The sequence below is a fragment of the Portunus trituberculatus genome, chromosome 20, assembly GCF_017591435.1.
Source record: "Portunus trituberculatus isolate SZX2019 chromosome 20, ASM1759143v1, whole genome shotgun sequence".
Classification (NCBI taxonomy): Eukaryota; Metazoa; Arthropoda; class Malacostraca; order Decapoda; family Portunidae; genus Portunus; species Portunus trituberculatus.
The window spans coordinates 2,865,874-2,892,851 of NC_059274.1; the positions used below are offsets into that span (position 1 = coordinate 2,865,874).

The window sequence follows — 26,978 nt, forward strand, 5'->3', positions numbered from 1 at the left end:
AGATCTTGAAGAAAACCGTGAGCTACCCTTGTAATAAGTGAATTGATCAACAGAAAACTAAGATCAATAAGCTACAATATGTTTTAAATCCAGGAGCCATTTTAGAGTCGACAGACTATAGTTGCGGGAGGAGGTGAGCGCGTCAAGAATGTAAAATGAATGCAGGATGCCGCTGTTGCACGAGGGAGCAGGCAAAGTTTTTAGAGTCGTGTTGAATGAGAGATGTAGATGGATTGAGCGAACTGGATTGCTAGGTGAGAAACAGAATAGTTTTCATGTGGATAGAAGAGAAGGCAACATTTGTGGTGAAACTGGGAGTAAATGATGGTATTAAACTATACTTATGCTTTCTAGACAGAGTATGATAGGATGAATAAAGAAATGTTAAGTAGTCTTAAAAAGTCTGTCGAGTATATATATATATATATATATATATATATATATATATATATATATATATATATATATATATATATATATATATATATACATATGTGTGTGTGTAATACGGTTTGATCTGCTGCAGTCTCTGACGAGACAGCCAGACGTTACCCTACGGAACGAGCTTAGCTCATTATTTCCGATCTTGGGATAGGTCTGAAACTAGGCACACACCACACACCGGGACAACAAGGTCACAACTCCTCGATTTACATCCCGTACCTACTCACTGCTAGGTGAACAGGGGCTACACGTGAAAGGAGACACACCCAAATATCTCCACCCGGCCGGGTAATCGAACCCCGGTCATCCGGCTTGTGAAGCCAGCGCTCTAACCACTGAGCTACCGGGCCGTGTGTGTGTGTGTGTGTGTGTGTGTGTGTGTGTGTGTGTGTGTGTGTGTAAAAACCTATTAAAGAGAAGTAAGGCAAGGTTGCATATTGTCATCATTCCTTTTTAGCTTATATACAGAGGAAGTGACTGCGACAATGAGAAGAATGAAAAGAAATTTAAGCATGGGGAATGATAAGAAAAGTGTATCCTTGTATGCAGATGATGATAATGTAGTTATGAGCAAATCGGCAGTTGAGCTTCAAACTTTGTTGGAAGTTATAGGTGGATATGAAAGAGACTTGTGAAAATAAGCATGGTTATGATTGTGAAAAGATCGAAGGATGAGACGAATTCATTGTGAAGACTAAGAGAGAAACTAAGTGGGGTGTATTGACAAACTGCAACAAGACCGTTACGATTTGCACTTTGCAGTACAGCAGGCATTATTTAAAACAGTGGCACTAGTACTGTATGGAAGAGAGAGAAAATGCAATCTTCCATTGTCAAAACAAAAAAAGAGCTTCACAGATAGTACGCAAACATATATAGATATACGTAACAATAAGAATAAATGAACAAAAGAAAGATAAATAATAACTGTATAAAACAATACATAAGCAAATAATACCAATAAAAAGTACGTGCTTGTCATGCACCAAGGAGGATGAATGCGAGAAGTCGACATAACGTTACAAAAGTGAAGTAGATCCCATATTGCTCCTGTTCTACCCTTAAAACCTTCTAATTTGAAAATGGTTTTCTTTTGTTATCATGATTATCTATAATCATTATTCTATTGCCAGTTATATAAGCAAGATATAAGATATTTATAGCAAACTATTTTGTTTTATCGACAATTTACACATAACCTAATTTGACTTTGAAAAATGCTAGAGGTCGGCGGTAACAGCCGATTTGTTGAAGGTCGGAAGAAAAAAGCCCAATGTGATAACCCCTCGACACCCGAAACATTACTAACAGCCATTGAAAGTATATAGACACCTCAGGGTTTCGCTCTTTATTTTCCACGTGATGTCCATGTTTCAAAGCTGCCTACTATATATACGATTTTAAAAGACTCTTAAATACTTATGGTATGCCGTGCCACGAAGATTTAGATGGCAAATCATACATACAAATGAGATTATAAAGTGTTTTCAGCTTGGGTGGACTTGGGTGAGAGGTGGGAGGCTGACTTTGGGGTGAACATATGGCTGTACAAGATCATGTACAAATGTAATAAACTGTGGATATAAAGGATAAATAAACTGATTATATAATCAGGTGAAAGATGGCCTCAAAGTTGAATTTTCTTGGTATACAATTACTTAACACAGTTGATCTTGAATACTGTAGGTTCCTCTCTCTCTCTCTCTCTCTCTCTCTCGATACAGTATTTAGGTTTTATAGCACTTATTTGGAATGAGGTATGGTTTCATGTCAATGCACATTAAAAAAGAATCTCATCACTGAAATCTTAATACACAGTTTGTTCCTTGTTACGCAATACACAAAACTTTTTTACAATATATTTTTTTTTTATTCAGAAACGTCTGCATGGTAATAATATTAGATCTTCATAACATATTTAGGGAACTATGATATACTTCATATGTCAAACCATCAGTTCTTTCTAACTTATCGTCTAGTACAGAAAAATAAAAGTGAAGTGACAAATTGTTCAACACAGAAGAGTCCTATATATTAGGCGCATCTACTGATCGCGGCTCCGCCCATGCACGGGCTTCACGTATTGTTAGTATGTAAGTATAGGCGCTTGCAGTCACCATATATTCAACCTCCTTGTTTTGCCCAGACCAGCTGTGTGAGGCGGGACCTGAAGATTACAGCAATAAGGAGATCAAGACACAGCCACTACATCGAAGCCTCGAGAGCACAATATATTTCTCCACCATTAAAAACATACTTGTATACTTACATGCTGGTGGTACACGCAAACACACTAACACGATTCAAGTTGCGTAGTCAAACACTAACAAGCCGACGCTGCTCGACCAACCTCCGCCAAGGTTGTGTGCAGACTGCAGACAGCGGGGCCGGGGCGTGCGGGTGGAGGGCGGAGTAAGCCGGTGAGCGGGAGTGGGACCAACTTGTTGACTGGGAATGACAGATTACTTTTGAGCTGCGCAATGCTCTGAGCTGCGCCTACGATCCTTGCCCTGTCCTCAGCTGCTGTGGAGTGCCCTAGGTTAGTTGTATTCATTCGGCTTCATACTGAATAAAACAAAATTGTAAAGCTTATTTGAAGTAATAAGTGAAAGAAAGGCCGTTTGTCGATTGGAAAGAGCAGTGTGTAAACTTGTAAAGGAAGCTGCCTTACATATTGATAAATCTCTCTCTCTCTCTCTCTCTCTCTGCTCACGGTTGTATAAGACGAGCCTGTTCACCATTGCACTGTGTGTGTGTGTGTGTGTGTGTGTGTACTTTCATAGTTGCATTTACCTAGTTGTATTGTACAGGGTTCGAGGGAGGTTCATAGTGTCCTGTCTCCATATCTCCATTAATCTAATTTTTCTTTAAAGCTATGCACATTATGTGCTGTAACAACTTCATCACTCAATACATTCCACTTTTCCACCGTTCTTTGTGGAAAACTGTCTTTTCCAATATCCTTCACACATTGATGTGTGTTTCACTGTTTGATCTGCTGCAGTCTCTGACGAGACAGCCAGACGTTACCCTATGGAACGAGCTAAGAGCTCATTATTTCCGATCTTCAGATAGGCCTCAGACCAGGCACACACCACACACCGGGACAACAAGGTCACAACTCCTCGATTTACATCCCGTACCTACTCACTGCTAGGTGAACAGGGGCTACACGTGAAAGGAGACACACCCAAATATCTCCACCCGGCCGGGGAATCGAACCCCGGTCCTCTGGCTTGTGAAGCCAGCGCTCTAACCACTGAGCTACCGTGTGTGTGTGTGTGTGTGTGTGTGTGTGTGTGTGTGTGTGTGTGTGTGTGTGTGTGTGTAATTTACCTCCTCGGTCGTCTGCTGGTCACCCAGCCAGTCTTCCCCATTACGGAGCGAGCTCAGAGCTCATAGACCGATCTTCGGGTAGGACTGAGACCACAACACACACCACACACTGGGAAAGCGAGGCCACAACCCCTCGAGTTACATCCCGTACCTATTTACTGCTAGGTGAACAGGGGCCACACATTAAGAGGCTTGCCCATTTATCTCGCCGCTCCCGGGACTCGAACCCGGCCCTCTCGATTGTGAGTCGAGCGTGCTAACCACTAAACTACGCGTGTGTGTGTGTGTGTGTGTGTGTGTGTGTGTGTGTGTGTGTGTGTAATGAGCATTATTTTGTTGCTAGACATGCAAGGTAACAAATGAACGAACATCTAGTCCAGCCTTTTAGTACTAGTCTACATAGCCGATATAGTTATAGACTACAGTAAGAATTAAGAAATACTTAAAACAATAAAGAAAACGAGTGTCGCCCTGCATATTTAAGGAATATTAAAAATAGGCTAAAATTTTTATGATTCACACACACACACACACACACACACACACACACACCGCTTAGTGTAGTGGTTAGCACGCTCGACTCACAATCGAGAGGCCCGGGTTCGAGTCCCGGCGCGGCGACGCAAACCGGCAAGCCTTTTATGTGTAGCCCCTGTTCACCTAGCAGTAAATAGGTACGGGATGTAACTCGAGGGGTTGTGGCCTCGCTTCCCCGGTGTGTGGAGTGTGTTGTGGTCTCAGTCCTACCTGAAGATCGGTCTGTGAGCTCTGAGCTCGCTCCGTAATGGGGAAGACTGGCTGGGTGACCAGCAGGCAACCGAGGTTAATTACACACACACACACACACACACACACACACACACACACACACACACACACACAAAGAGAGAGAGAGAAAGAGAGAGAGGCCGGGAAGTTCAGCGGTTAACATGCTGGGCTCACAGGCATAGGCCGGATTCCAGTGCTATATAGCCGCGGGAAACAAATGGCCAAACCTCTTTAATGTGCATTCCCGGCCTGTTCACTCATATAACTATTTTCTAATATGGGGAAAAAAAAGTTCAGGAATTGACCAAACACTGTTAATTACTTTACGTACATGACAATTTATTTAAAATATCAGTTATTTTCACATACTTGTTCAAATTCAAGTATTATGTATGAATTACATAAAAAATGCCTTATCAGACCATGACGTGGTGCCACAGATAGTTCGGGTCTTGAGCTAAGTCTAGGTTTTACAGAAAAAAGAGATATCACACTTGACAATATAGCTCTACGACACTATCATGTGGCTCGAGAACACTTGTATGCCTGTCAGTAGGATCAGGTAACTTAGGTCTGAGAATGGAGTGGCTCTGGTGGCTCAACCTGTCGATCGAAGGGTCACCTCGATCCTCACTAACGCAGCTAGGCCGTCACCAGTGACTCAAGTAACGCAATATATATATATATATATATATATATATATATATATATATATATATATATATATATATATATATATATATATATATATATATATACATAATCCTGATTCATACAAAATCACATAATACAGAGAGAGAGAGAGAGAGAGAGAGAGAGAGAGAGAGAGAGAGAGAGAGAGAGAGAGAGAGAGAGAGAGAGAGAGAAAGTGAAAGTTGTAGACTAGAGGATTGGCATGGGTAGGCCTGGTATAGACGGGTCATCCATCCCTTCCATCTAGGTGTGTATCATGTAAAAAAAATATATATTTACGGTATATGTAAATATCTAAAGGCAAGGAAAATGAACATTTTAAAAGGAACGTAACACATGAAAAACTCGCGCATAATGAAACTTTTCAGCAAGCTTGTAGCAAACTGAAATAATACAACTAAAAAGCATAAAATGAAAGACAGGCAATCTTTCTTACCCACACCATTCTCGCCCGTCACCCATATCATGTCAATTTCCATTTAAGAAAATAGGAAGAGAAAATTCTTTCGATATTCACTAGCATCTATAGGCAAACTGGCAACTGTCTACACCGATTTAGCGTCCTTGCCACGAAATGAATTATTTATATTGCACCTTCCCTTATTGTTTTCCTCTTCAGACGATATGCAATCTCAGGATCGATTAATTCTCTGCCAGTTTCACTCCATGGCAAAGTGATTGAAAACGCAAAGCGAAAAATAGGTCGATTGAGAATAAAGTGAGGATGTGATGGCGTGAGACAAGCGGTTCTTACATCACCAGCGCCTACCACACCTATGAGACACGTAGTACAATATGGTCATTCCATAAGCCTTAACAGCCTTTTACAAAACTATTCCCTAAAGAGCCACAGCTTTCCACCAGTGTCACGTCTAACATAGCAATACGTCCTTAGGAACCACAATCTCTACCTCAATGACGCCAAATCCCCAACACAACGCGGAGAGAGAGAGAACATTGAACATTTATTATAGCTCATAAGTTATACAAATGTGACATATGTATAAAAATAGAACATTTGGCAATAACTTAATGGCTAGCCTATTTGTAAGCAAAGCTTTTAAGGCATGTAGAAGATAATCCATCAATATTGATAAGTACACAACAGTATATAAAATGTATATGTAAAAATATTGGGATTACATATAAATGATATTAGAATAATAAAATAAAAGAATAGAATGAAAATAAAGTGATATGTGATATAGTAAGAGATGTAAAAAGATTCAGAATAATTCGAGTAGTTTGTCTTATGTGTTGCCCCGAATAACGTGTAAAGGTAATAAGGCGTCTTCTTGGTGGCCCAAAACTGCTTTTAAGCTATACTATCTACGGCACGGTTCTTTAAACTACGGGTAGCGACTCAGTACTGGGTCGCAAGCTGATATTCAATTAATGGGTGGAAGTTTCCCGGATCGTGATTGATACTTCCGCAGCCCGTTGACATGGATAACCTTGGGCTTGGCTCTCCCACCTTTCTTAATTCTGTAGGTTATGTCTGAGAGGCATTCTATCACAGTATAAGGATCCTTCCCCGGGGCTTTGTAACTTTAACCTAGAACTGGGCAGGAACCGGTTCCAATACTTTAACGGTTCCATATGAATACATATGGTAGATACGCATGAGTTACAAATCTCAAATAGTATACTATATAGTGCTTATTTATAAGAATGTTATCATTAATATTATTCAGGAATCCTTGCAAATGCCAGTATCTACATATGAACGAAGTAGAGTATAATACAATCATTTGTGCTGCAGGCAGGCTTGTATCCATTATTCAACGAAATTACACGAATAATATATAAAAAGTTCGTTCATACTTGTTATTGGCCAACAGCAGGCACCGATTTAGTGTTGCCATATCACCATCATTTCTTTGTGCTCTGATTGTTAAATATCCTATGACGTCACAACATAGGGTATATTACATTATTTATATATATATATATATATATATATATATATATATATATATATATATATATATATATATATATATTGGTGCACACCCAAACCACTTAAAACACTCAAAACTAACCCAAAACACATTCAGAACACCACGCAACACCTCAATATGTCCCCAAATTCATCTGAAACTCACTACAAACACCCAGTATACGCTACAATCACCCTAAAGCACCCAAATACACACAAAAAACCACTTACAACACTCAAAAGTAACCTAAAATACACTCATAAAAACAAGCAACACCCCAAAAAAGCACCAAAACACACACAACACTACAAACACCACTATACGCCAAAATCAACTCCCCCCGACACACAAACCATTTAAAACACTCAAAACTAAAATAAAACACACTCAAAACACCATACAACACCTCAAAATGCACCAAGACATATCTAAAACTCCCTAGAAACATCTAATATAAACCAAAATCACCCCATTCACCCAAACCACTTACAACACTCAAAATGCCCCCAGACACACCTAAAATTCACTAGAAACACCCAATATATACCCAAATCATCCACACACATCCAAAAGACTTCTAACACACACCCACACAGCTTAAAACACTCAAAATTGATCCCAAAACACACTCAAAACACCACACAATCTCAAAATATTCCCAAAACACACTCAAAACATGCAAATACTGAAACACATCTCATTCCGCATACTCAAGATACGCAAAATATATCTAAATTATGGCATAAAGCACATTGAAAGCACAGAAAATGAACCCAATACACCCTTAACACTCCACGAACGACGATGGAAAGTGGAAACATGTCGGGTGAAAACAAGGCGCTGTGTTGTTACTGTTGTCGTCCATAAACTCTCAATCTATCTCTGTGGGCACTGTTGTCATTAAGATCTCCAGCACTGAATTACCGCCATGCACACAGTTATGGGCGTCTGAGTGAGTCGAGTCTAATCCCTTAAGTGGCATTTTTACGATAGTTTGTGTGTGATTAGATGATTTTGCTTACAATAAGAAGGGTCTACGGTGTCAGAGATTAATGGCCAGTTTTCACTATTTTAATCCCCACATAAGTTTGTGAAGCTGTATAAAATCATTGAGTAATAGCCAGAATATGAAAACACGTCATGTTACTGCAGGGGTTAACACGGCGGGGCGAGGCGAGGCGATAGAGGTACCTTGCTTTGCTCCGGGCTATGTGTTTCCTATATATCATAGCTTCCCCTTGCTCAATAAGCGCTAAGAATAGGACACAATTTCGCTATACGCTGTTACTTGCAGTTTGTGTTGACAGACTAGGATAATAAAGAGGGACGCCATAGATGAAACGTATACAGAACGGTGAAATAACGACACACACACACACACACACACACACACACACACACACACACACACACACAGTCTGAGTACTATCCGAAGATCTGTGTCTATGTGTTCTGAGCTTGTTCCGTAATGGGGAAGGCTGGCTGGGTGACTACCGGGCGACCATAGTGACACACACACACACACACACACACACACACACACACACACACACTAAGTACCATGAAAGAAAAGGACACACACACACACTAAGTACCAAAGGACACACACACACACACACACACACACACACACACACAGTACCATGAAACGCTGGACACACACACACACACACACACACACACACACACACACACACACACACACACACACACACACCCGGTAGCTCAGTGGTTAGAGCGCTGGCTTCACAAGCCAGAGGACCGGGATTCGATTTGGGTGTGTCTCCTTTCACGTGTAGCCCCTGTTCACCTAACAGTGAGCAGGGCAGTGAGTAGGTATGGTGTGTGGTGTGTGCCTGGTCTCAGGCCTATCCGAAGATCGGAAATAATAAGCTCTAAGCTCGTTCCGTAGGGTATCGTCTGGCTGTCTCGTCAGAGACTGCAGCAGATCAAACAGTGAAACACACACACAGCCATCTCCCTCCAACACCCTCCAGCTGGGAGCTGGGTGTCAGTGGTTCCAGCTGGTGGGCTCCCCCATAACGAAAGATAAGGCAACACACACACACACACACACACACACACACAGTCTCAGTCCTACCCGAAGATCGCTCTATGAGCTCTGAGCTTGCTCCGTAATGTTGAAGGCTGGCTGGGTGACTACCGGGCGACCATAGTGAATTACACACACACACACACACACACACGGTAGCTCAGTGGTTAGAAGTACCATGAAAGAAAATGACACACACACACACACACACAGCCACCTTCCCCTCCAACACCCTCCAGCTGGGAGCTGGGTGTCAGTGGTTCCAGCTGGTGGGCTCCCTCATAACGAAAGATAAGGCAACACACACACACACACACACACACACACACACACACACACACACACACACACACACACACAGTCTCAGTCCTATCCGAAGATCGCTCTATGAGCTCTGAGCTTGCTCCGTAATGGGGAAGGCTGGCTGGGTGACTACCGGCGACCATAGTGAATTACACACACGCTAAGTACACACACACAGAACACACACACACACACACACACACACCTTCCCCTCCAACACCCTCCAGCTGGGAGCTGGGTGTCAGTGGTTCCAGCTGGTGGGCTCCCTCATAACGAAAGATAAGGCAAACACACACACAACACACACACACACACACACACACACACACACACACACACACACACACACACACACACACACACACACACACACCCACCCACCCACCCACACACACCTCGGGCCTGGAGCCAAGTATCGGCCTGGGTCCAGCTGGGGTGGGGTCGCCCTCCTTGATGACGTCACATATATTCGTTACGCAAATCATTTTGAAAATGAGGATTCCCAAAAAGGCAGCTGGACACGAATGTTATAAAAATTCTGACTCGTTATCAATCGAAACTAACTTCTAAAATACAAAAACATTGCCGAGAAAAGGAATAATAAAAATAGCTCAAAAAATATACTAAATAAAGTATTAGAACTTCGACTTGCTTAAACACAATTTCAAAGCCCACCAATTTCATTCAACTGAATCGATAACGTTTTTCAAAAATTATGACTATCATTTCGATATATCAAAACCTGGCAACTCGCCCTATTAGAAAAATAATATTTAAAAATGACGTTGTTTACAATATTAACAGGACTACATATCATTCTTAAAGTCCACATCTTTAACTTCTCAGGAGCCTTGCACACTTTTCTCATGATAAACCATCTTTTGAAAACACAAACACTTCGCTACAACCTCAAATAAAAAATCACAGATAGCGGAGGTAAAAATTTTAGCGTATTTTGGCCCTCCCATTCAAGTCATAAACACCCTCTACATCACCGTACTTCACTCAACTCAAGCATGGAAGACACGTAAAACACTGCGAACTATCATTAGAAACCCTTAAAAGGCACTTGTGACTCGAAATAAATGAACTGAGACAAATATAAATAATAGTGGAAGTCGAGCATCTGGGACCGGCATTTTGGGCGGGAGCTGGTGATGACGTCACAGCCTGGGGCTCGTGACGTCATGGGTAGGCCCGCTTCTTCTCACTGAGCCTCCATAGCACACAAATCAGGTAATTGCGGATATATCTCAACAACTGACATGAAAGATTAGGCCTATGGCTCCACTTTGTGACCTGTCTGGCCTGTAATGAGTGAGAGATGAGGCAGATAATGGCTGAGAGAGAGGCGGCGGGTCAGGGATCGGTTTGTTTACGTTTTCAAGATATGATTTTTTTTGTTTTATAAGTATGTGCAGGTGTTAGTTCACTGATATGTTGTCCTGGAGGTTACCAACGTTAGGTTATGACATGGCACCACCGTGAAATGATGAGTTACACCAATATATTACTTACGTTAGCCAAAGACTGCTCGGCGGCGGCTGTCTGTGTCACTAGCAGGCACCCACACTCCACTGTCCACTTTGTGTCCTCAACCATGTTTAAATAGTTAACCTCTGATTACTGAGAGGCTGTACACACACAATATTCTCTTCGCTACTATTGATATCACTGTAATCGGTATCTTCATCTCCACCACTCACTGTCCCTCACGGCCAGCACCTTGTCCTGCCAAGTGCAGCGCGGCTCACGGACTGGTGGGCAAGTTCCGGTACCAACCTTAACGGTACTGTACTGGTAAAATTTTCCGTACCGGTAAATAGCCGAAACGGTACTGAGCAAATTGTATACAGCGTGGAGGTGGCTCAAGGCGAGCGGTGATGGGTAAGACGGTAACATTGAGTCATTCTCACTCTTGGTACAAACACACTGGTACCGACTGGCTGCCCTGGCACGTAGCGCGGTCTCGGTAGCTCGGCGAGACCCGTCTGTACTGGTACGACTGAATGTGCCGGCATCATTTCCGATACCGCTTGACGCTTGTACCGTCTAGCGTCTGTGCCGGGACTCTGCTGCTTCCTACCGCTAAGAATGAATAATGTGTCGGCACCACTCGGCGGATCGGTGGCCGGGACGGTTGGCGGACTGGCGTCTGGCGGTGCAGTAACACTGCAGTTGGCTGGCATTTAACCATTGCATTTCTACTTCTACTACTACTACTATAGTCTGACCGGGCTTAATTTACGGCTAATGGGGGGGCGAGGGGAACTCTACAGTTCTGCCACGTTTCCAAAACCTGCGATGTGAAATGGAAGTTATTGGTGTACAAGGCATCGCAAATACCATCAATTCAGATGTATAAAATTTCGACTTATCTATATAGATGGCTGAATCAACAGTAACCATCATATGCATAAAAACTATATAGTACCATACAAACATGGCATACATATTCAACAGTGTGCTGATATCAACTGTAGTAACTTATAATGGTACTTAGCGTATGTTTAGGGTGTGTATAACTCTGACGAAAGCTTTTTTTCAATTACTGAGGCAAGATGTTGAAATGCTTAACCCTTGTTTTAGTCACCATTTGCTGACCTTCCTACCACTGGTAAAACTGTTTGGAATGAGACATAGAAGAGGAAAATGAAGAAAAAAAGATTAATTTAATCTTTTTACAAAGCAGAGATTTTTATGAGAGTCTAGCACAAGAAAGAGTCCAAAGAGCTATAGGTACTAAAGAGGAAAATTTTTTCAAAGAGTGAAATGTTTAAGGATATGCTACAGTCACTCTGCATCTCTCCTCCCACCACTACCCATTGCTCTTTAGTCCTTCAGTGCCTCACCTCTGAGTTGAGGATCATCACTGCATGGTTGAAGTGGTGCTGCTCCATGGTGTTCTGAGTGCCGTACAGCAATGCCAGAGCCGAGCCCGTCCTGGGGAGGGAGAGACAAGAGAAATTTGGAGGATAAGAACATAAACTTATGTTTTTATCTTCCACATTGTTCTTGGCATAAATACTGCAGGAACTTTCCATGCATGGGCCAGATGGCCTCTTGTAACTTTCCTCTTTGTGTGTTGTAGAACACACAAAGAGGAAAGTTACAAGAAGTCATCAGACCTACACATGGGAGTCCCTGTGGTACTTATGCCAAGAGCAATAAAGTATGCATACAGATAGGAAATAATTCATAATTTTAAAAGTAAGACAACAGGAGTCAAAATTATGCAAACTTTGAGGTGTATAAGGAGATAGGAAAGGATTACTTATTTAAAAATAAGATAACTGAAGTCAAAATAGTGTATAGATTTTGAATTATACATAGAGATAAGGAGAAAAAGAAACTACTGGACTTGAAAGTAAGACAACTGGAGCCAGAATGTTGTGAAGAGATGACTTACTTCTCCTGAAATGAGTTATTGGTGCCACGGTGATCCAGGTCATGACACAGACACCCAACAAACATCGCCAGACACTCCACTTCCTCAAAGCTGGACATCACATTGCATGTCTGTCAGAAGAACAACAAGCTAGAGAGACTGAAGCAGGAAGAGAAGGATAAAGATGGTGAGATGATAGAAAGGGGAAGGAGGCAAGAGAAAATGAAGATGAAGTGGAAATGTTAGTTGTGAAGAGACGCAGGGAAGGGGAAGAGGCAAGGAGGAAATGAAGATGAGAACTGAACGGGTAAACTGTGAAGAAATACAGAAAGATGAAGAGGCAAGGAGAAAATGAAGATGGAAGTAGATAGGTAAACTGTGAGGAGAGACAGGGAAGGAAAAGAGACCAGGAATAAATGAAGCTGGAAATGGAAAGGTAAGCTATGAAGAAACTAAAGAAAAGGGAAGTAGCAAGATAAAATATGAGTTGACTATTAAAAATCTACAACCCAAGTAGTTGTTATGTTTTCAATCTCCCCAAGATGACTTAAACACAGCTCCAAACAGCTTCTCATATGTTTGGGTGTTGAGTATAGCTGGTAATTAATGAGCTATATAACTACCATTAAGCACCATTCGCTCATTCGCTCCTTGATATCCTCCCTCACCAACACAACAGAAACACAACAACACCCTCTCTTATGTTTTGCTGTATATAATTCTTGGCCAAAGACACCCAGGTAATTGTAGCCTCAATCTTAAAAGTCACCTTCATGATGGCAAACATGTTGTGGGCGACACGGAAGGCATGTCTCCAGTTGTGGTAGGTGACGATCCGATAGATTCTCTTGACAGTGATGAGCCAGCGGCGCAGCAGAGTCTGTGGGGGAAGGTGTGGGGTGAGGGTAAGATGTAAGGAAGATATTACTGAAAAAACACAGACCAATAATGTGACTACCTCTCCCCTCCATGTCTCACCAAACACAGGGATAGGCACTGGTGAAGTACAATACACAAAAGATGAAAACATGTCTCCTGTAAAATAATAATGGATATCCTTCAAACACAATTTCAGAGTATTTGGGAGAGGTGTAGGCTGGTGAAATGTACAGAAGATAAAAGTATGTCTCCTGTAAGTTAATGAAGGAAATATTCAAGCCACAATTTCAACAGAGTATTTTCTAAGCTCTCAGTACTGCAACATCATCTTGAAAACTAGCCTCTTATTCCCTTGACTATCCAGTGCTTATAAAAGAAGTTCCTCATCAAAGGATAAAGACACAAAACTAATGTAGTCAATCAATTTTACAGGAAAAATTTAGGAGACAAAGAGAAAACTGAGCCTCAATCATGGGTTAATTTACTTCTTACACAGTTGTTCTTCCCTCTCACAGTATGCATTTCAGGAACATGCTTATTGCTCATACAAAGACACTGATAATCTGAATACCATGTTAATAAAAGAAGACATATATACACACATCATTAAGCAAGTTTACTTCAAATCCTGCACACCAAAACTAAGTACATACGTTCAAATAATTATGACTAGGTAATCCCTCCCTACCCAATCCCCTTGTCTGAACCTTCCCTTTCTCTTGACTTCCACTGAACTTGTACTCAATTTTAAACTTGGAGGTCAGTCTGAGGTCAGTGAACATCCTGACGGCAGCAAGTACCATCTGGTCCTGAGTCAGCGAGAAGTCATCGAAGGTCAAGGAGCCGAGATTCCACTTGCTGGCGTCTGGAATGACCTCACGCTGCAGAGAGAAGGAATGAGTGAGGAAGTCAATGAGTAAGTTAATGGGATGAAGAAGTGTAGCAGTACGAGACCAAATAAGTTAAGATGCAAGGATGTAGGAATAATAAGAGGGAGAGAAAGATGTATGAATAACAACATAAACTGAAAGAATAATAAAAGCAAAGGAATCTTACCTGAAGACAAACCACCTCATCACCAGAAGCTGTGGCATGATATGACAACACCTGCAGGTAGAAAGAAGGCACAATATATTAACTATACATGAAAAAAAAATTACAATAAGTCAAAGCAATGATAAAAATTAGCAATGATAAAAAATAAAAACTAAGAAAAATCAAGTACATAAAAGAAATATATTTAGGTCACATACAATATTATACCTATTACAGAATATCACTGTACATACTAATGAATCTGTTTTGATGTAATAGTAATAGTAGTAATAGTAGTAGAAGTAGAAGTAGAAGTAGAAGTAGAAAGTAGTAGTAGTAGTAGTAGTAACACATGGTAGCAGCATCAACATGTATTCAAGGTCCATAAGTGCTCCCTCACCTCAATGGCCACCTTCTGCCTGGCCATGGCTTTCTCCAGTTCATTGTACATGAGTGTGTTGTTGATGCCTAAGCCACAGAAGATGGTGAAGGCCTGCAGGAGAAAGAATGATGAGAACACTTTATCTACACATAAGCTCACCTACATAAAGTAACAGGACCCTCTAGAAACCATGGCCCTTAATTTAGGAACAAATATACCTTCAATCACTATTTCATGTGCCCATTTATCACCTTCATATTCATTTTTCATTCATGTGTGTATTTTCATTACTAATTCAAAGTCTCATTATGCAAGGCTAGGAGTATTGTGTACAATATACTGTGCTGGAGTCGTGCTGTAAATGTAGATATCCAGCAGTAATATGTTAAATTTCTGGGGGTGTAGTACAGTGGTCCATGAGACTGATCTCTTTCCACCAGGGGATGACAAGGCTAAGAGTGTGAATGAGTGTGTGGAGCTTTCTCTGAGACACACTATGGTGGACTGCTGTCATGGTGTTTTTTATACATATGAGAGGAGGATTGGCCAAGGGCAACAAAAATATAAAGAGAAAAAAAGGTCCACTCAATTGGCAGTCATCTGATCGAGCCGACAGTACAGATAGATAGATTGTTCATTCAGGCTCACCTCAAAAAGCTGCTCATCATTCTCATCGAAGGGCTGCCCATTCAGTTTGTTGATGATCTTGGCAACACCTGGAGGGTAGAGAAGCACCAGGTGACACAGAGGAAAACAGTCATGGGTGTGAGAAGACAGATGAGGCAAATGATAAATAAGAAATGTAACTCAAACCAACCAAATAAATACGATATGCTGGCTGACTATGTACTAACACACTATTAACTATCATACATGTACAGCTGAGGATAAATTACTACTAGATTTTCCTACTTATTATTCAAGAGATCTAGCCAGGAAACAAAAATGCCATTGGAGTCGTCACTTTTAAAAAGAAAATTGTTCATCTTCTTAACCTCTACAGTACTGGAATGCATTTTACCACGAGTTTTGGGTACAATGTGATGATTTTATTTACATCAAGAAGAGTCTATGCACGTCAGAAGATTAATGGTCACGGTCTTCACTATTTTAATCCCCACATGAATTTCTGAAGGTGTATAAGATCACAAAATAGTAAGCAGAATAACTATGAAAATGTGTCATGGTACTGAAAGGGTTAAATACACAGAATTAACCATTTTGTATCATAAATCACAGGAAACTAAAAAAGTGAGTTCAGTAGAAGAGGATAGGCTCATTTCATGCCAGATTAATTCCTTCCTTCTAATTCCTTTTCTTCTCTACCACAATTTCCTCTTTCCTGTTTCCTTTATGACTTCTTTCCTTCTCTCAATCCCAGAAATTACACTTATTCTATTCTCCTTTTCTCCTTATCTTCTCTCAGATTCATCCTTTTCTCCCTTAATATTTCCCTTCACCCCTTTATACCTCTCTTATTCTATCTCCCTCCACAAACCCCAGTATTCACACTTATCTCATATTTCCTTTTCTCATTTTTATTTCACATTATTCATTTCTTCTTCACCCTTTCCTTTAATTCCTACACACTTTTCATAAACCCTCTTCCTTCACCAATCCCATTCATACCTATCTTATTCTCCCTTTTCTTCCCACATTCCCTATCCTTCAGCAATTCCAACCTACCACCACACTCACCAATAATCTGGAAGTTTCTATTCCTTATGGGCATAGCTGGCATAGACCGGACATTGCCAGCACTGCCCTTCTCCACCTCCAGACACTCAGCAATGTTTAGGTTCTCCCCTGTCGAGGCAACTTGTTCAGCCAGGTGCAGGAGGTGCTTGGCCATCTCACTCGATCCCACCTGCTTGGCACTGGACGGCAAAGAGCAGGTAAGAAATAAAAAGCATGAGAAAAGGGAAGCTGTAAGAGGCCACCAAACCTACTTACATGTTGCAATTCCTTACCTATCATTTATCATCACCAGTTTGCATTATCATTTTCATTTTGAATTATAACCACCACTATCACTATATAGCACCACCATCTCCACTACTTATCACCTTCATGCTCTCATTTTCATAACCTTCATACCCTTTCCCTGGTAAACTCTGGAACTCCCTACCTGCTTCTGTATTTCCATCTTGACTTGAATTCATTGAAGAGGGAAGTTTCAAGACATTTATCCCTTACTTTTGGCTAACCCTCTCAAACCTGCACAGGAACTGGCAACTAAGTGGGCCTTTTTTGTTTCCCTTTCTGTTGCCCTCTGCCAGTTTTACCTCTCTTACATAAAAAAAAACACTCATACCTATCACCACCACCACCATTACCATCACCAGTCATCACCACTTACTTATCAGCGCTTGGGCCAGTCACAGGGCAGTTTAGCTCGAATATCTTGGAAAACTTGACATTCTGCTTCTGTGGGACAAGAACCAGAACAATATATAGGTAAATTAGAAAGCAGGGGAATGAATACACATGGAAAGTAGTATTGTTTATTTTTTGTTTCTCTTATATTTTTGACATGAGTTTATTTTAGAAAGCTGCAAATATACTGACTAATTCAAAAGAGAGAGAGAGAGAGAGAGAGAGAGAGAGAGAGAGAGAGAGAGAGAGAGAGAGAGAGAGAGAGAGAGAGAGAACTCTTACATTAACCCCTTCAGTACTGGAATATATTTCTACCATGAGTTTTGGGTATGATTAGACAATTTTATTTACATTAAGAAGAGTCTATGGAGATCAAACGATTAATAGCTAGAGTCTTCACTATTTTAATCTCCACATAAGTTTCTGAAGCTGTATAAAATCACCATATAGTAAGGAGAATAAATAAGAAAATGTGTCATGGTACTGAAGAGGTTAATGACATAAGATTTATTTCCTTTCAGAACCTGCAAATATAATGATAATTGAGAGAGAGAGAGAGAGAGAGAGAGAGAGAGAGAGAGAGAGAGAGAGAGAGAGAGAGAGAGAGAGAGAGAGAGAGAGAGAGAGAGAGAGAAAAAAAAAAAAAAAAAAAGATTGGGAGGAGAGGAGAGGTACTGATCAGGGTATGTGAAGGAAGGGAAGGGGAGGATGGACACAGAGACATGGGAATGTGGCAGTGGTGGATAGGTGGATAGCTGGAGGGGTTCAGAAACATTCAGCCCATGCTGTAACGGTAAGCATCGCCACAACAACAGCATACATGGATCAGCATATGACTTCAAGCACTGGCAGGCATGTTACTAATATTAGATGCACTGTTACACTATTAGATGCAAAGGATATCAGCATAACATTAAAGAAACAAGGGAAAACACAGCACATGTATTCTATAACATACAAGTTCATGATGAAATGAAACAAACATGAACACAGATTATTGAAAAAAGTCTAACATGGTAGTTTTTTTTTTTTTTTAACTCGAGATTAACACTTTTCTCTACTGTCATAATAGTTCGCCAGTTTTCATTAATTTTCATCACATATTTCTTATACCACGTTAGAGTTTTCCCAATGTTTGCATTGGGCACCTTGCTTTGCTCCGGGCTATGTGTTTCCTACATATCATAGCTTCCCCTTGATCAATAAGCGCTAAGAATAGGACACATTTTGCTATACGCTATTACTTGCAGTTTGTGTTGACAGACTAGGATAATAAAGAGGGACGCCATAGATGAAACGTATACAGAACGGTGAAATAACGAGACACACACACACACACACACAGTCTGAGTCCTATCCGAAGATCTGTCTATGTGCTCTGAGCTTGTTCCGTAATGGGGAAGGTTGGCTGGGTGACTACCGGGCGACCATAGTGAATCACACACACACACACACACACACACACACTAAGTACAATGAATGAAACGGACACACACACACACACACACACACACTAAGTACCATAAAAGACACACACACACACACACACACAGTCTCAGTCCTATCCGAAGATCGCTCTATGAGCTCTGAGCTTGCTCCGTAATGGGAAGGCTGGCTGGGTGACTACACACGACCATAGTGAATACACACACACACACACGCTAAGTACCATGAAAGAAACACACACACACACTTCCTCCAACACCCTCCAGCTGGGAGCTGGGTGTCAGTGGTTCCAGCTGGTGGGCTCCCTCATAACGAAAGAACACACACACACACACACACAGTCCTATCCGAAGATCGCTCTATGAGCTCTGAGCTTGCTCCATAATGGGGAAGGCTGGCTGGGTGACTACCGGGCGACCATAGTGAATTACACACACACACACACACACACACACACACACACACACACACACACACACACGCTAAGTACCATGAAAGAAAATGACACACACACACACACACACACCTTCCCCTCCAACACCCTCCAGCTGGGAGCTGGGTGTCAGTGGTTCCAGCTGGTGGGCTCCCTCATAACGAAAGATAAGGCAACACACACACACACACACACACACACACACACACACACACACACACACACACACACACACACACACACACACACCTCCACACCCACGGGCCTGGAGCCAGGTATCGGCCTGGGTCCAGCCGGGGGTGGGGGGTCGGCCCTCCCTTGATGACGTCACATATATTCGTTACGCAAATCATTTTGAAAATGAGGATTCCCAAAAAGGCAGCTGGACACGAATGTTATAAAATTCTGACTCGTTATCAATCGAAACTAACTTCTAAAATACAAAAACATTGCCGAGAAAAGGAATAATAAAAATAGCTCAAAAATATACTAAATAAAGTATTAGAACTTCGACTTGCTTAAACACAATTTCAAAGCCCACCAATTTCATTCAACTGAATCGATAACGTTTTTCAAAAATTATGACTATCATTTCGATATATCAAAACCTGGCAACTCGCCCTATTAGAAAAAATAATATTTAAAAATGACGTTGTTTACAATATTAACAGGACTACATATCATTCTTAAAGTCCACATCTTTAACTTCTCAGGAGCCTTGCACACTTTTCTCATGATAAACCATCTTTTGAAAACACAAACACTTCGCTACAACCTCAAATAAAAAATCACAGATAGCGGAGGTAAAAATTTTAGCGTATTTTGGCCCTCCCATTCAAGTCATAAACACCCTCTACATCACCGTACTTCACTCAACTCAAGCATGGAAGACACGTAAAACACTGCGAACTATCATTAGAAACCCTTAAAAGGCACTTGTGACTCGAAATAAATGAACTGAGACAAATATAAATAATAGTGGAAGTCGAGCATCTGGGACCGGCATTTTGGGCGGGAGCTGGTGATGACGTCACAGCCTGGGGCTCGTGACGTCATGGGTAGGCCCGCTTCTTCTCACTGAGCCTCCATAGCACACAAATCAGGTAATTGCGGATATATCTCAACAACTGACATGAAAGATTAGGCCTATGGCTCCACTTTGTGACCTGTCTGGCCTGTAATGAGTGAGAGATGAGGCAGATAATGGCTGAGAGAGAGGCGGCGGGTCAGGGATCGGTTTGTTTACGTTTTCAAGATTTGAAGTATTTGGTTTTATAAGTATGTGCAGGTGTTAGTTCACTGATATGTTGTCCTGGAGGTTACCAACGTTAGGTTATGACATGGCACCACCGTGAAATGATGAGTTACACCAATATATTACTTACGTTAGCCAAAGACTGCTCGGCGGCGGCTGTCCGTGTCACTAGCAGGCACCCACACTCCACTGTCCACTTTGTGTCCTCAACCATGTTTAAATAGTTAACCTCTGATTACTGAGAGGCTTCACACACAATATTCTCTTCGCTACTATAGATATGACTATTATCGGTATCTTCATCTCCACCACTCACTGTCCCTCACGGCCAGCTCCTTGTCCTGCCAAGTGCAGCGCGGCTCACGGACTGGTAGGCAAGTTTCGGTACCATTACCGATACCAACCCTAACGGTACTGTACCAGTAAAATTTTCCGTACCGGTAAATAGCCGAAACGGTACTGGGCAAATTGTATACAGCGTGGAGGTGGCTCAAAGCGAGCGGTGATGGGTAAGACGGTAACATAGAGTCATTCTCACTCTCGGTACCGCTCCACACTGGTACCGACTAGCTGCCCTGGCGCATCGGCGCTGTCTCGGTAGCTCGGCGAGACACGTCTGTACTGGTACGACTGAATGTTCCGGCATCATTTCCGGTACCGCTTGACGCTTGTACCGTCTAGCGTCTGTGCCGGGACTCTGCTGCTTCCTACCGCTAAGAATGAATAATGTGTCGGCACCACTCGGCGGATCGGTTGCCGGGACGGGTGGCGGTCTGGCGGACTGGCGTCTGGTGGTGCAGTAACACTGCAGTTAGCCGGCATTTTACCATTGCATTTCTACTTCTACTACTACTACTACTATTACTGCTACTTCTATTACTACTGCTGCTGCTGCTGCTGCTGCTGCTGCTGCTGCTGCTGCTGCTACTACTACTACTACTACTACTACTACTACTACTACTACTAGTAGTAGTACCAGTACCGCCACTCGGTAGTCAGTACCGCGGTACCAGCAGCGCGTGCCACTGGCCCGCTGCCTCATTCCGCCACGTCATTCCTGCCACGATTCCGATCCGGTTTTGCTGGAGGGTCTGACTGTGCAAGCCCCTCACGTGCCAAGACACCAGAGGGGCTTGCCTTCCCATATGACGGATGCAGGGGAAAGCTGTGAGATCCCTGTGTCTTGAGAAGGATTGGAGGATCCCCTCACCCTATTTTTAACTTTGGGGTACTGGTGGGGAAGCAGACATGGCACCTGCCCATTGCACCAGTCCTGGGGGTAAACCTTCGGAGGGGTTCCTGAGCCTCTCAGAGGATCATCTATCGTATGAGCTCAGTAGGATGAGGGTAGACATGGTGTAAGTCTCTGAGACAAGGAGACCTGGCAATGGCGAGACCAGTAGCAAGGGTTTTATTTACTATTAGTCCTGCATAAGCAATGGTCACCATGTCAAGGGAGTAGCCATAGGTGTCTCCAGCAGACTGCAGCCGTCTGTTGTAGAGGTTACTGAGGGTGACGAGCGTATAATGCGACTAAGGCTGAAGCACAGTCTAGGCTTCATGTCTGTTGCTGCAATATACTGTTGCTGTAGTAGCAGCTATTGCTGCTGCTTCTCTCCCTCTCTCAGTTCCCTGCATGAAAGACACACACACACACACACACACCGCCGGAAGCGGCGAGGCAAATGGGCAAGCCTCTTAATGTGTGGCCCCTGTTCACCTAGCAGTCAGTAGGTATGGGATGTAACTCGAGGGGTTGTAGCCTCGCTTTCCCGGTGTGTGTTGTGTGTGATGTGGTCTCAGTCCTACCCGAAGATCGGTCTATGAGCTCTGAGGTCGCTCCGTAATGGGGAAGACTGGCTGGGTGACCAGTAGGCGACCGAGGTGAATTACACAGAGAGAGAGAGAGAGAGAGATATTTTAATGAGTTTTTTCCCTCATTTGAATTTCTTGGATAAACAAGGTTAGTAAATTAATACACGGGAAGTTAAGTCTCCTCCTCCTCCTCCTCCTTCTCCTCCTCCTTCTCCTTCTTCTTCTTCTCTTCGCCATTATAACCTAACACTTGTAAGCCAAGAGCTGAGAGCATGAGTGGAGAGCGGGGAGTGGAGAGCAGAAAGCGCAAGTGGACAGAGGGAACACAAGCGGAAGTGCAAGCGAAGAATGAGAAAAAAGAGCACGAGTGAAGGAGCAGACTGCGTGAGGGGAGAAAGAGTAAAAATGAGCTCAAGTGGAAGAGCAGACTTTGATTTTGAAGTATCCGCTCCCCACTACTCCACTCTTATTTCTAACTTTTGGTGCTTGCACTCCTCTGCTTGTGATTTGGAAGTCTGCTTGAAGAGGAGGAATGGAGGAGTGGAAGTAAGAGTGCTCTTGCCCATCTCTGAAAAATGGCTTGACATTTCCTCAACAAACCAGCTTTCTAGAAAACCAGAGATGAGGTTATCATAATATGATTCTCAGAAGTCAATTTGGAATCTAAACTTATCCCAAGCAGTTATAAGGACTTACAAGAATGGGTTACTTGGTTATTGATTATATCAGGATGTGGGGGATTGAATGTTCTTGAATGACTGAAAATTATACTATTGGTCTTGGAAGGATTTAAGTTTATGGCCCAATGGTGATACCAAGATGAAATCAAATCCAGATCTCTGTTCAGTTGAGGAGCAGGTTTAGTAATGGGGAAATATCTGAGTCATGTTCAAATAAAGCAGACTTCAAAGAGGCCCACCAACTATGAGCTTGTGATGTACCTGTAAGGACATCCCTTCAGTGATTACTATGATTCAGCTCTGCAGTTCTATGAGCATGGCAATAATTCTCCCAACTAATACCAGAATGTGTAAAGGACCACAACTTATAAGCCCTTCATCCTCCTCCTCTTCCCTGTGCTTCCATCTGCAACACAAGACTGAGATAAGAAAATAAGCAAATATACTAGTCAAAAAAAAGGTTTACACAGTTCCATTTCTCTGTTAATTGATGTATATTTCACTTATATGTGTCCAAGTCTGAGAGACAGCTAATCAGCCATATTATTCATTCAGTTATGACGCATGAAAAGAAAACATAGTCCTGAAAACAGAAAGTTCTGAAATTTTCATATCTATGTGTATAATCATGGGCATTTCTTTTAACTTTTTAATTGCTTCCAAGACACCTCATACCAGGTACCTTATGCCAGTACACAAAAAGAATCTTTGCCCATGTCACCAAAGTTTTCAATGAAAAGGTTCAAGTCCTAGGTGGTGCCTGGCCTGCCATTTCTGGTGAATCCCTCATGACCATTCATGACTGATGCTTATTGTTTTAAGGAATTATGCTTATCCTACCTATGGACATGAGTCTCATACTTTGAAAGATTAGGTGAGAAAAGAAAATAGTGTAAAAGCAAAAAAGTAAAAAAAGTTAAAATAAAATCGATAGTTTAGTGAAGAAATGGAAGCCAGGAGGGAGATACACCATATGAAAATACCACTTCTGATCAGGCTTTAGAAGTCTATTTTCATGAAAACAGAAAACCCTTTTAGAGGTTATTTGGCCATCTTCATATACAAACAACATGATGAACATATTCATATTATTTCTTCCCCCTCTATGTAATGTAGTAAGAAAGAAGCCAGTTCACACAGTCTATAGCTTGGCTGAAATTAATTTGGCACCATGTTCCTTGCACATGGTAAAATCTGTCTAAAAAGGAAACTGGGAATATCCTTCTTGACATTGTCTAAATTCCTCACAGTGTATGGCATCTTTCCTTGGTTATTTTTGTTTGTATGATATTTCAACCTGATATTATATTGATAGATGGATATCAATCTTGATAATTATATTTAAAGTTGAACATGACAAGTAATACACTTCTTAGTATAATTGCAGATATGGTTGTTATCTGCATGATAAGAATGGCATGAAGACAATAAAACAAGCACAACTATATATATTCCTTTTTAATAAGCAGGCTTGTAAATTTGTGTCTATGTTTCTAGTAAATTTACATTCTAATTGTATGGAAGTTTGCTTGACATGGACTTTGTGCTTACCAATGCTATTGTAATAGAAACTATGTTGTGATGGAGAGAAGTTGTGATACTTCACAAGAACACCAGAAACTGTCCCAAATTCTGAATATATATACGTACATTTTTATTTATCTAAAGCCTTCATAAATGTTTACTGGCATTTCTTAATCTTTATACACTACCTGCGTATTCCACATTACTAATACATAGACGAAAAAATCATCTGCAACACGTACAGCCACAAATCACAGAATAACAATTAATATATATTTATTAATCCTACGTAGTATCCAATAGCTTTAAATATATTTCCTAAAAGTGGACTCAATCAAAACCTCTATATCTGCCACAAGATCCTTGATGTATTTATGAAACAATCAATCAATTATATTTATTGTATTTAAATATGGCACAGACACCTCAGATAAAATAAGAATATAAATCACCATGGTTTTTATAAGCTCATGGCTCACTGCTGGTTCCCTAAACATGTGGCGCAATGTCCTTCTTTTAGGGCTCATTCTGGCATAATATAAAGTCTGTTTATATAAAATATAACCTTAATTATGCACAAATAATGTATGTATATCATTTATATAGTGGCCTTGTTACAAAGATACAGAGAAAATACTGACATTTTATACAGTTACTTTTATAGGATTACAGCTTACAATTACCTCTAAAGTGAGCTTTCCCTTGCTCTAGTCTTGGTGGACTGTTTCTCTCTTAATTTCATCTAATGCCATGAATTCTTTGCTATATCATTTATATTTTTTTTACTAAATCTTCAGATAAGATGGCAAACTCAGATATAAATAGTAAATAATGGGAGAAAGTTTAAAAACACAAATATCATTGTAGTATTTTTGTGCCATTTTTTTCAGAATTAAAACTGATCACAGAGCCGTGTAATTTTCTTTCTTTTCTTTTCTTTTTTTTTAGTCAGGTGCCAAAAAAGCTTTCACAGTAGCTTACAAACCTGAATGATATAATTAAATATTCAGACTATGTTACTCAGTTCTTGGAAAAGCATTATGTCAAAACAATATTCATATCAGTTTTAAAATTAATATAATAAAAAAATCTTACATATTCGTATTAATAGTACAGCTTCTGGATTTTGTTGCTTAACAAATGTTCTTTCTTATATTCAACATCAACCTTTCTGCTGAAGAGAGTTTTATTCTTTTAAAGAATATATATATATATATATATATATATATATATATATATATATATATATATATATATATATATATATATATATATATATATATATATATATATATATATATATATATATATATATATATATATATATATATATATATATATATATATATATATATATATATATATATATATATATATATATATATATATATATATATATATATATATACTGTATATATATAGTATCCCACATTTTATTCCATCAGTGTTACAATGGTCTAAAATATTAAACACATGCCTCATTTACTCCCTCCTTAAATCAATGCACACACTCAGTACATTTCAGGAAACAAGAATAACACTCACTGACCCCAAACTCTATATAGATTCTCGTATTGCTTTAAGAAACAAATACAATTTGAAATGTTATCATTATCTTTTCTTTCCTGGATCACTTCCATCAGATTCTGACTAGTTTTTTTTTTCTGTAAGATGAATAACTGCACACATTTGTTTTCTTTTCAATTTCAAGCTAAGTTAATGCCCTTTTTCATCAAGATGTCCAGTGGCATCACTCATAAATCACTTAAAGTCTATAATGACTCCTTTGCTCTGGTGAACAGTGTGGCAATAAAAATGTACCATTATTATGATGAGTCCTGAGTGATGGAGAGAGAGAGAGAGAGAGAGAGAGAGAGAGAGAGAGAGAGAGAGAGAGAGAGAGAGAGAGAGAGAGAGAGAGAGAGAGAGAGAGAGAGAGAGAGAGAGAGAGAGAGAGATGAGATGAAATTCAGTAAACTCAGATATTTGATATAGATTCACTAATCATTCAATAGATGGTTAAATCTTGTTTTTACAACTAGGCACCTTACATTTTTGACTGAATTACACAATATACATGGCACATTCCTACTGACAAGAGCTTAGAGAAAAACCAGCATTTCTGCATTTTATCACAGTTTGGTAAGGTTGATATAGGAGCCAATAATCTGCCATCAGCCTGCAGAGCTAAGCACACTTGACTGAAGATCTGACACTGTTCATTACAA

General features: G+C 40.8%; 2 protein-coding genes across 3 annotated transcripts in view; both read right to left on the minus strand.

Moving 5' to 3' along the window:
- LOC123506534 (probable aldehyde oxidase 2) overlaps positions 1-2,874 on the minus strand; it is a 36,791-nt gene extending 33,917 nt beyond the window's left edge. Inside the window, exon 1 of one of the 2 annotated variants that reach the window (XM_045258696.1) lies at positions 2,714-2,874. The gene's annotated coding sequence lies outside the window, so the exon portion shown is untranslated. The remainder of the gene's footprint in view (positions 1-2,713) is intronic. The other variant, XM_045258697.1, reaches the window with a different exon arrangement.
- An 11,341-nt stretch (positions 2,875-14,215) lies between these two features.
- LOC123506535 (dual 3',5'-cyclic-AMP and -GMP phosphodiesterase 11A-like) lies at positions 14,216-20,913 on the minus strand. Its single transcript, XM_045258698.1, has 7 exons — positions 20,862-20,913; positions 17,581-17,648; positions 16,920-17,098; positions 15,870-15,937; positions 15,240-15,332; positions 14,861-14,911; positions 14,216-14,685 (listed from the first exon to the last, which is right to left on the minus strand). Exons 3-7 carry the CDS (start codon positions 17,071-17,073, stop codon positions 14,446-14,448), a joined length of 606 nt encoding a protein of 201 aa, XP_045114633.1. The 5' UTR covers positions 17,074-17,098; positions 17,581-17,648; positions 20,862-20,913; the 3' UTR covers positions 14,216-14,445.
- Positions 20,914-26,978: the final 6,065 nt, after the last annotated feature.

Bases quoted from the DNA above. Each gene is read 5' to 3' on its own strand.
- LOC123506535 (XM_045258698.1), bottom strand. From the start codon at position 17,073: ATGGCCAAGCACCTCCTGCACCTGGCTGAACAAGTTGCCTCGACAGGG. The intron at 15,938-16,919 runs GTGAGTGTGGTG...TCTACCCTCCAG, and splicing joins TAGAAACTTCCAGATTATTG to GTGTTGCCAAGATCATCAAC. The intron at 14,686-14,860 runs GTAAGATTCCTT...TTCTCTCTGCAG, and splicing joins ATGAGGTGGTTTGTCTTCAG to CGTGAGGTCATTCCAGACGC.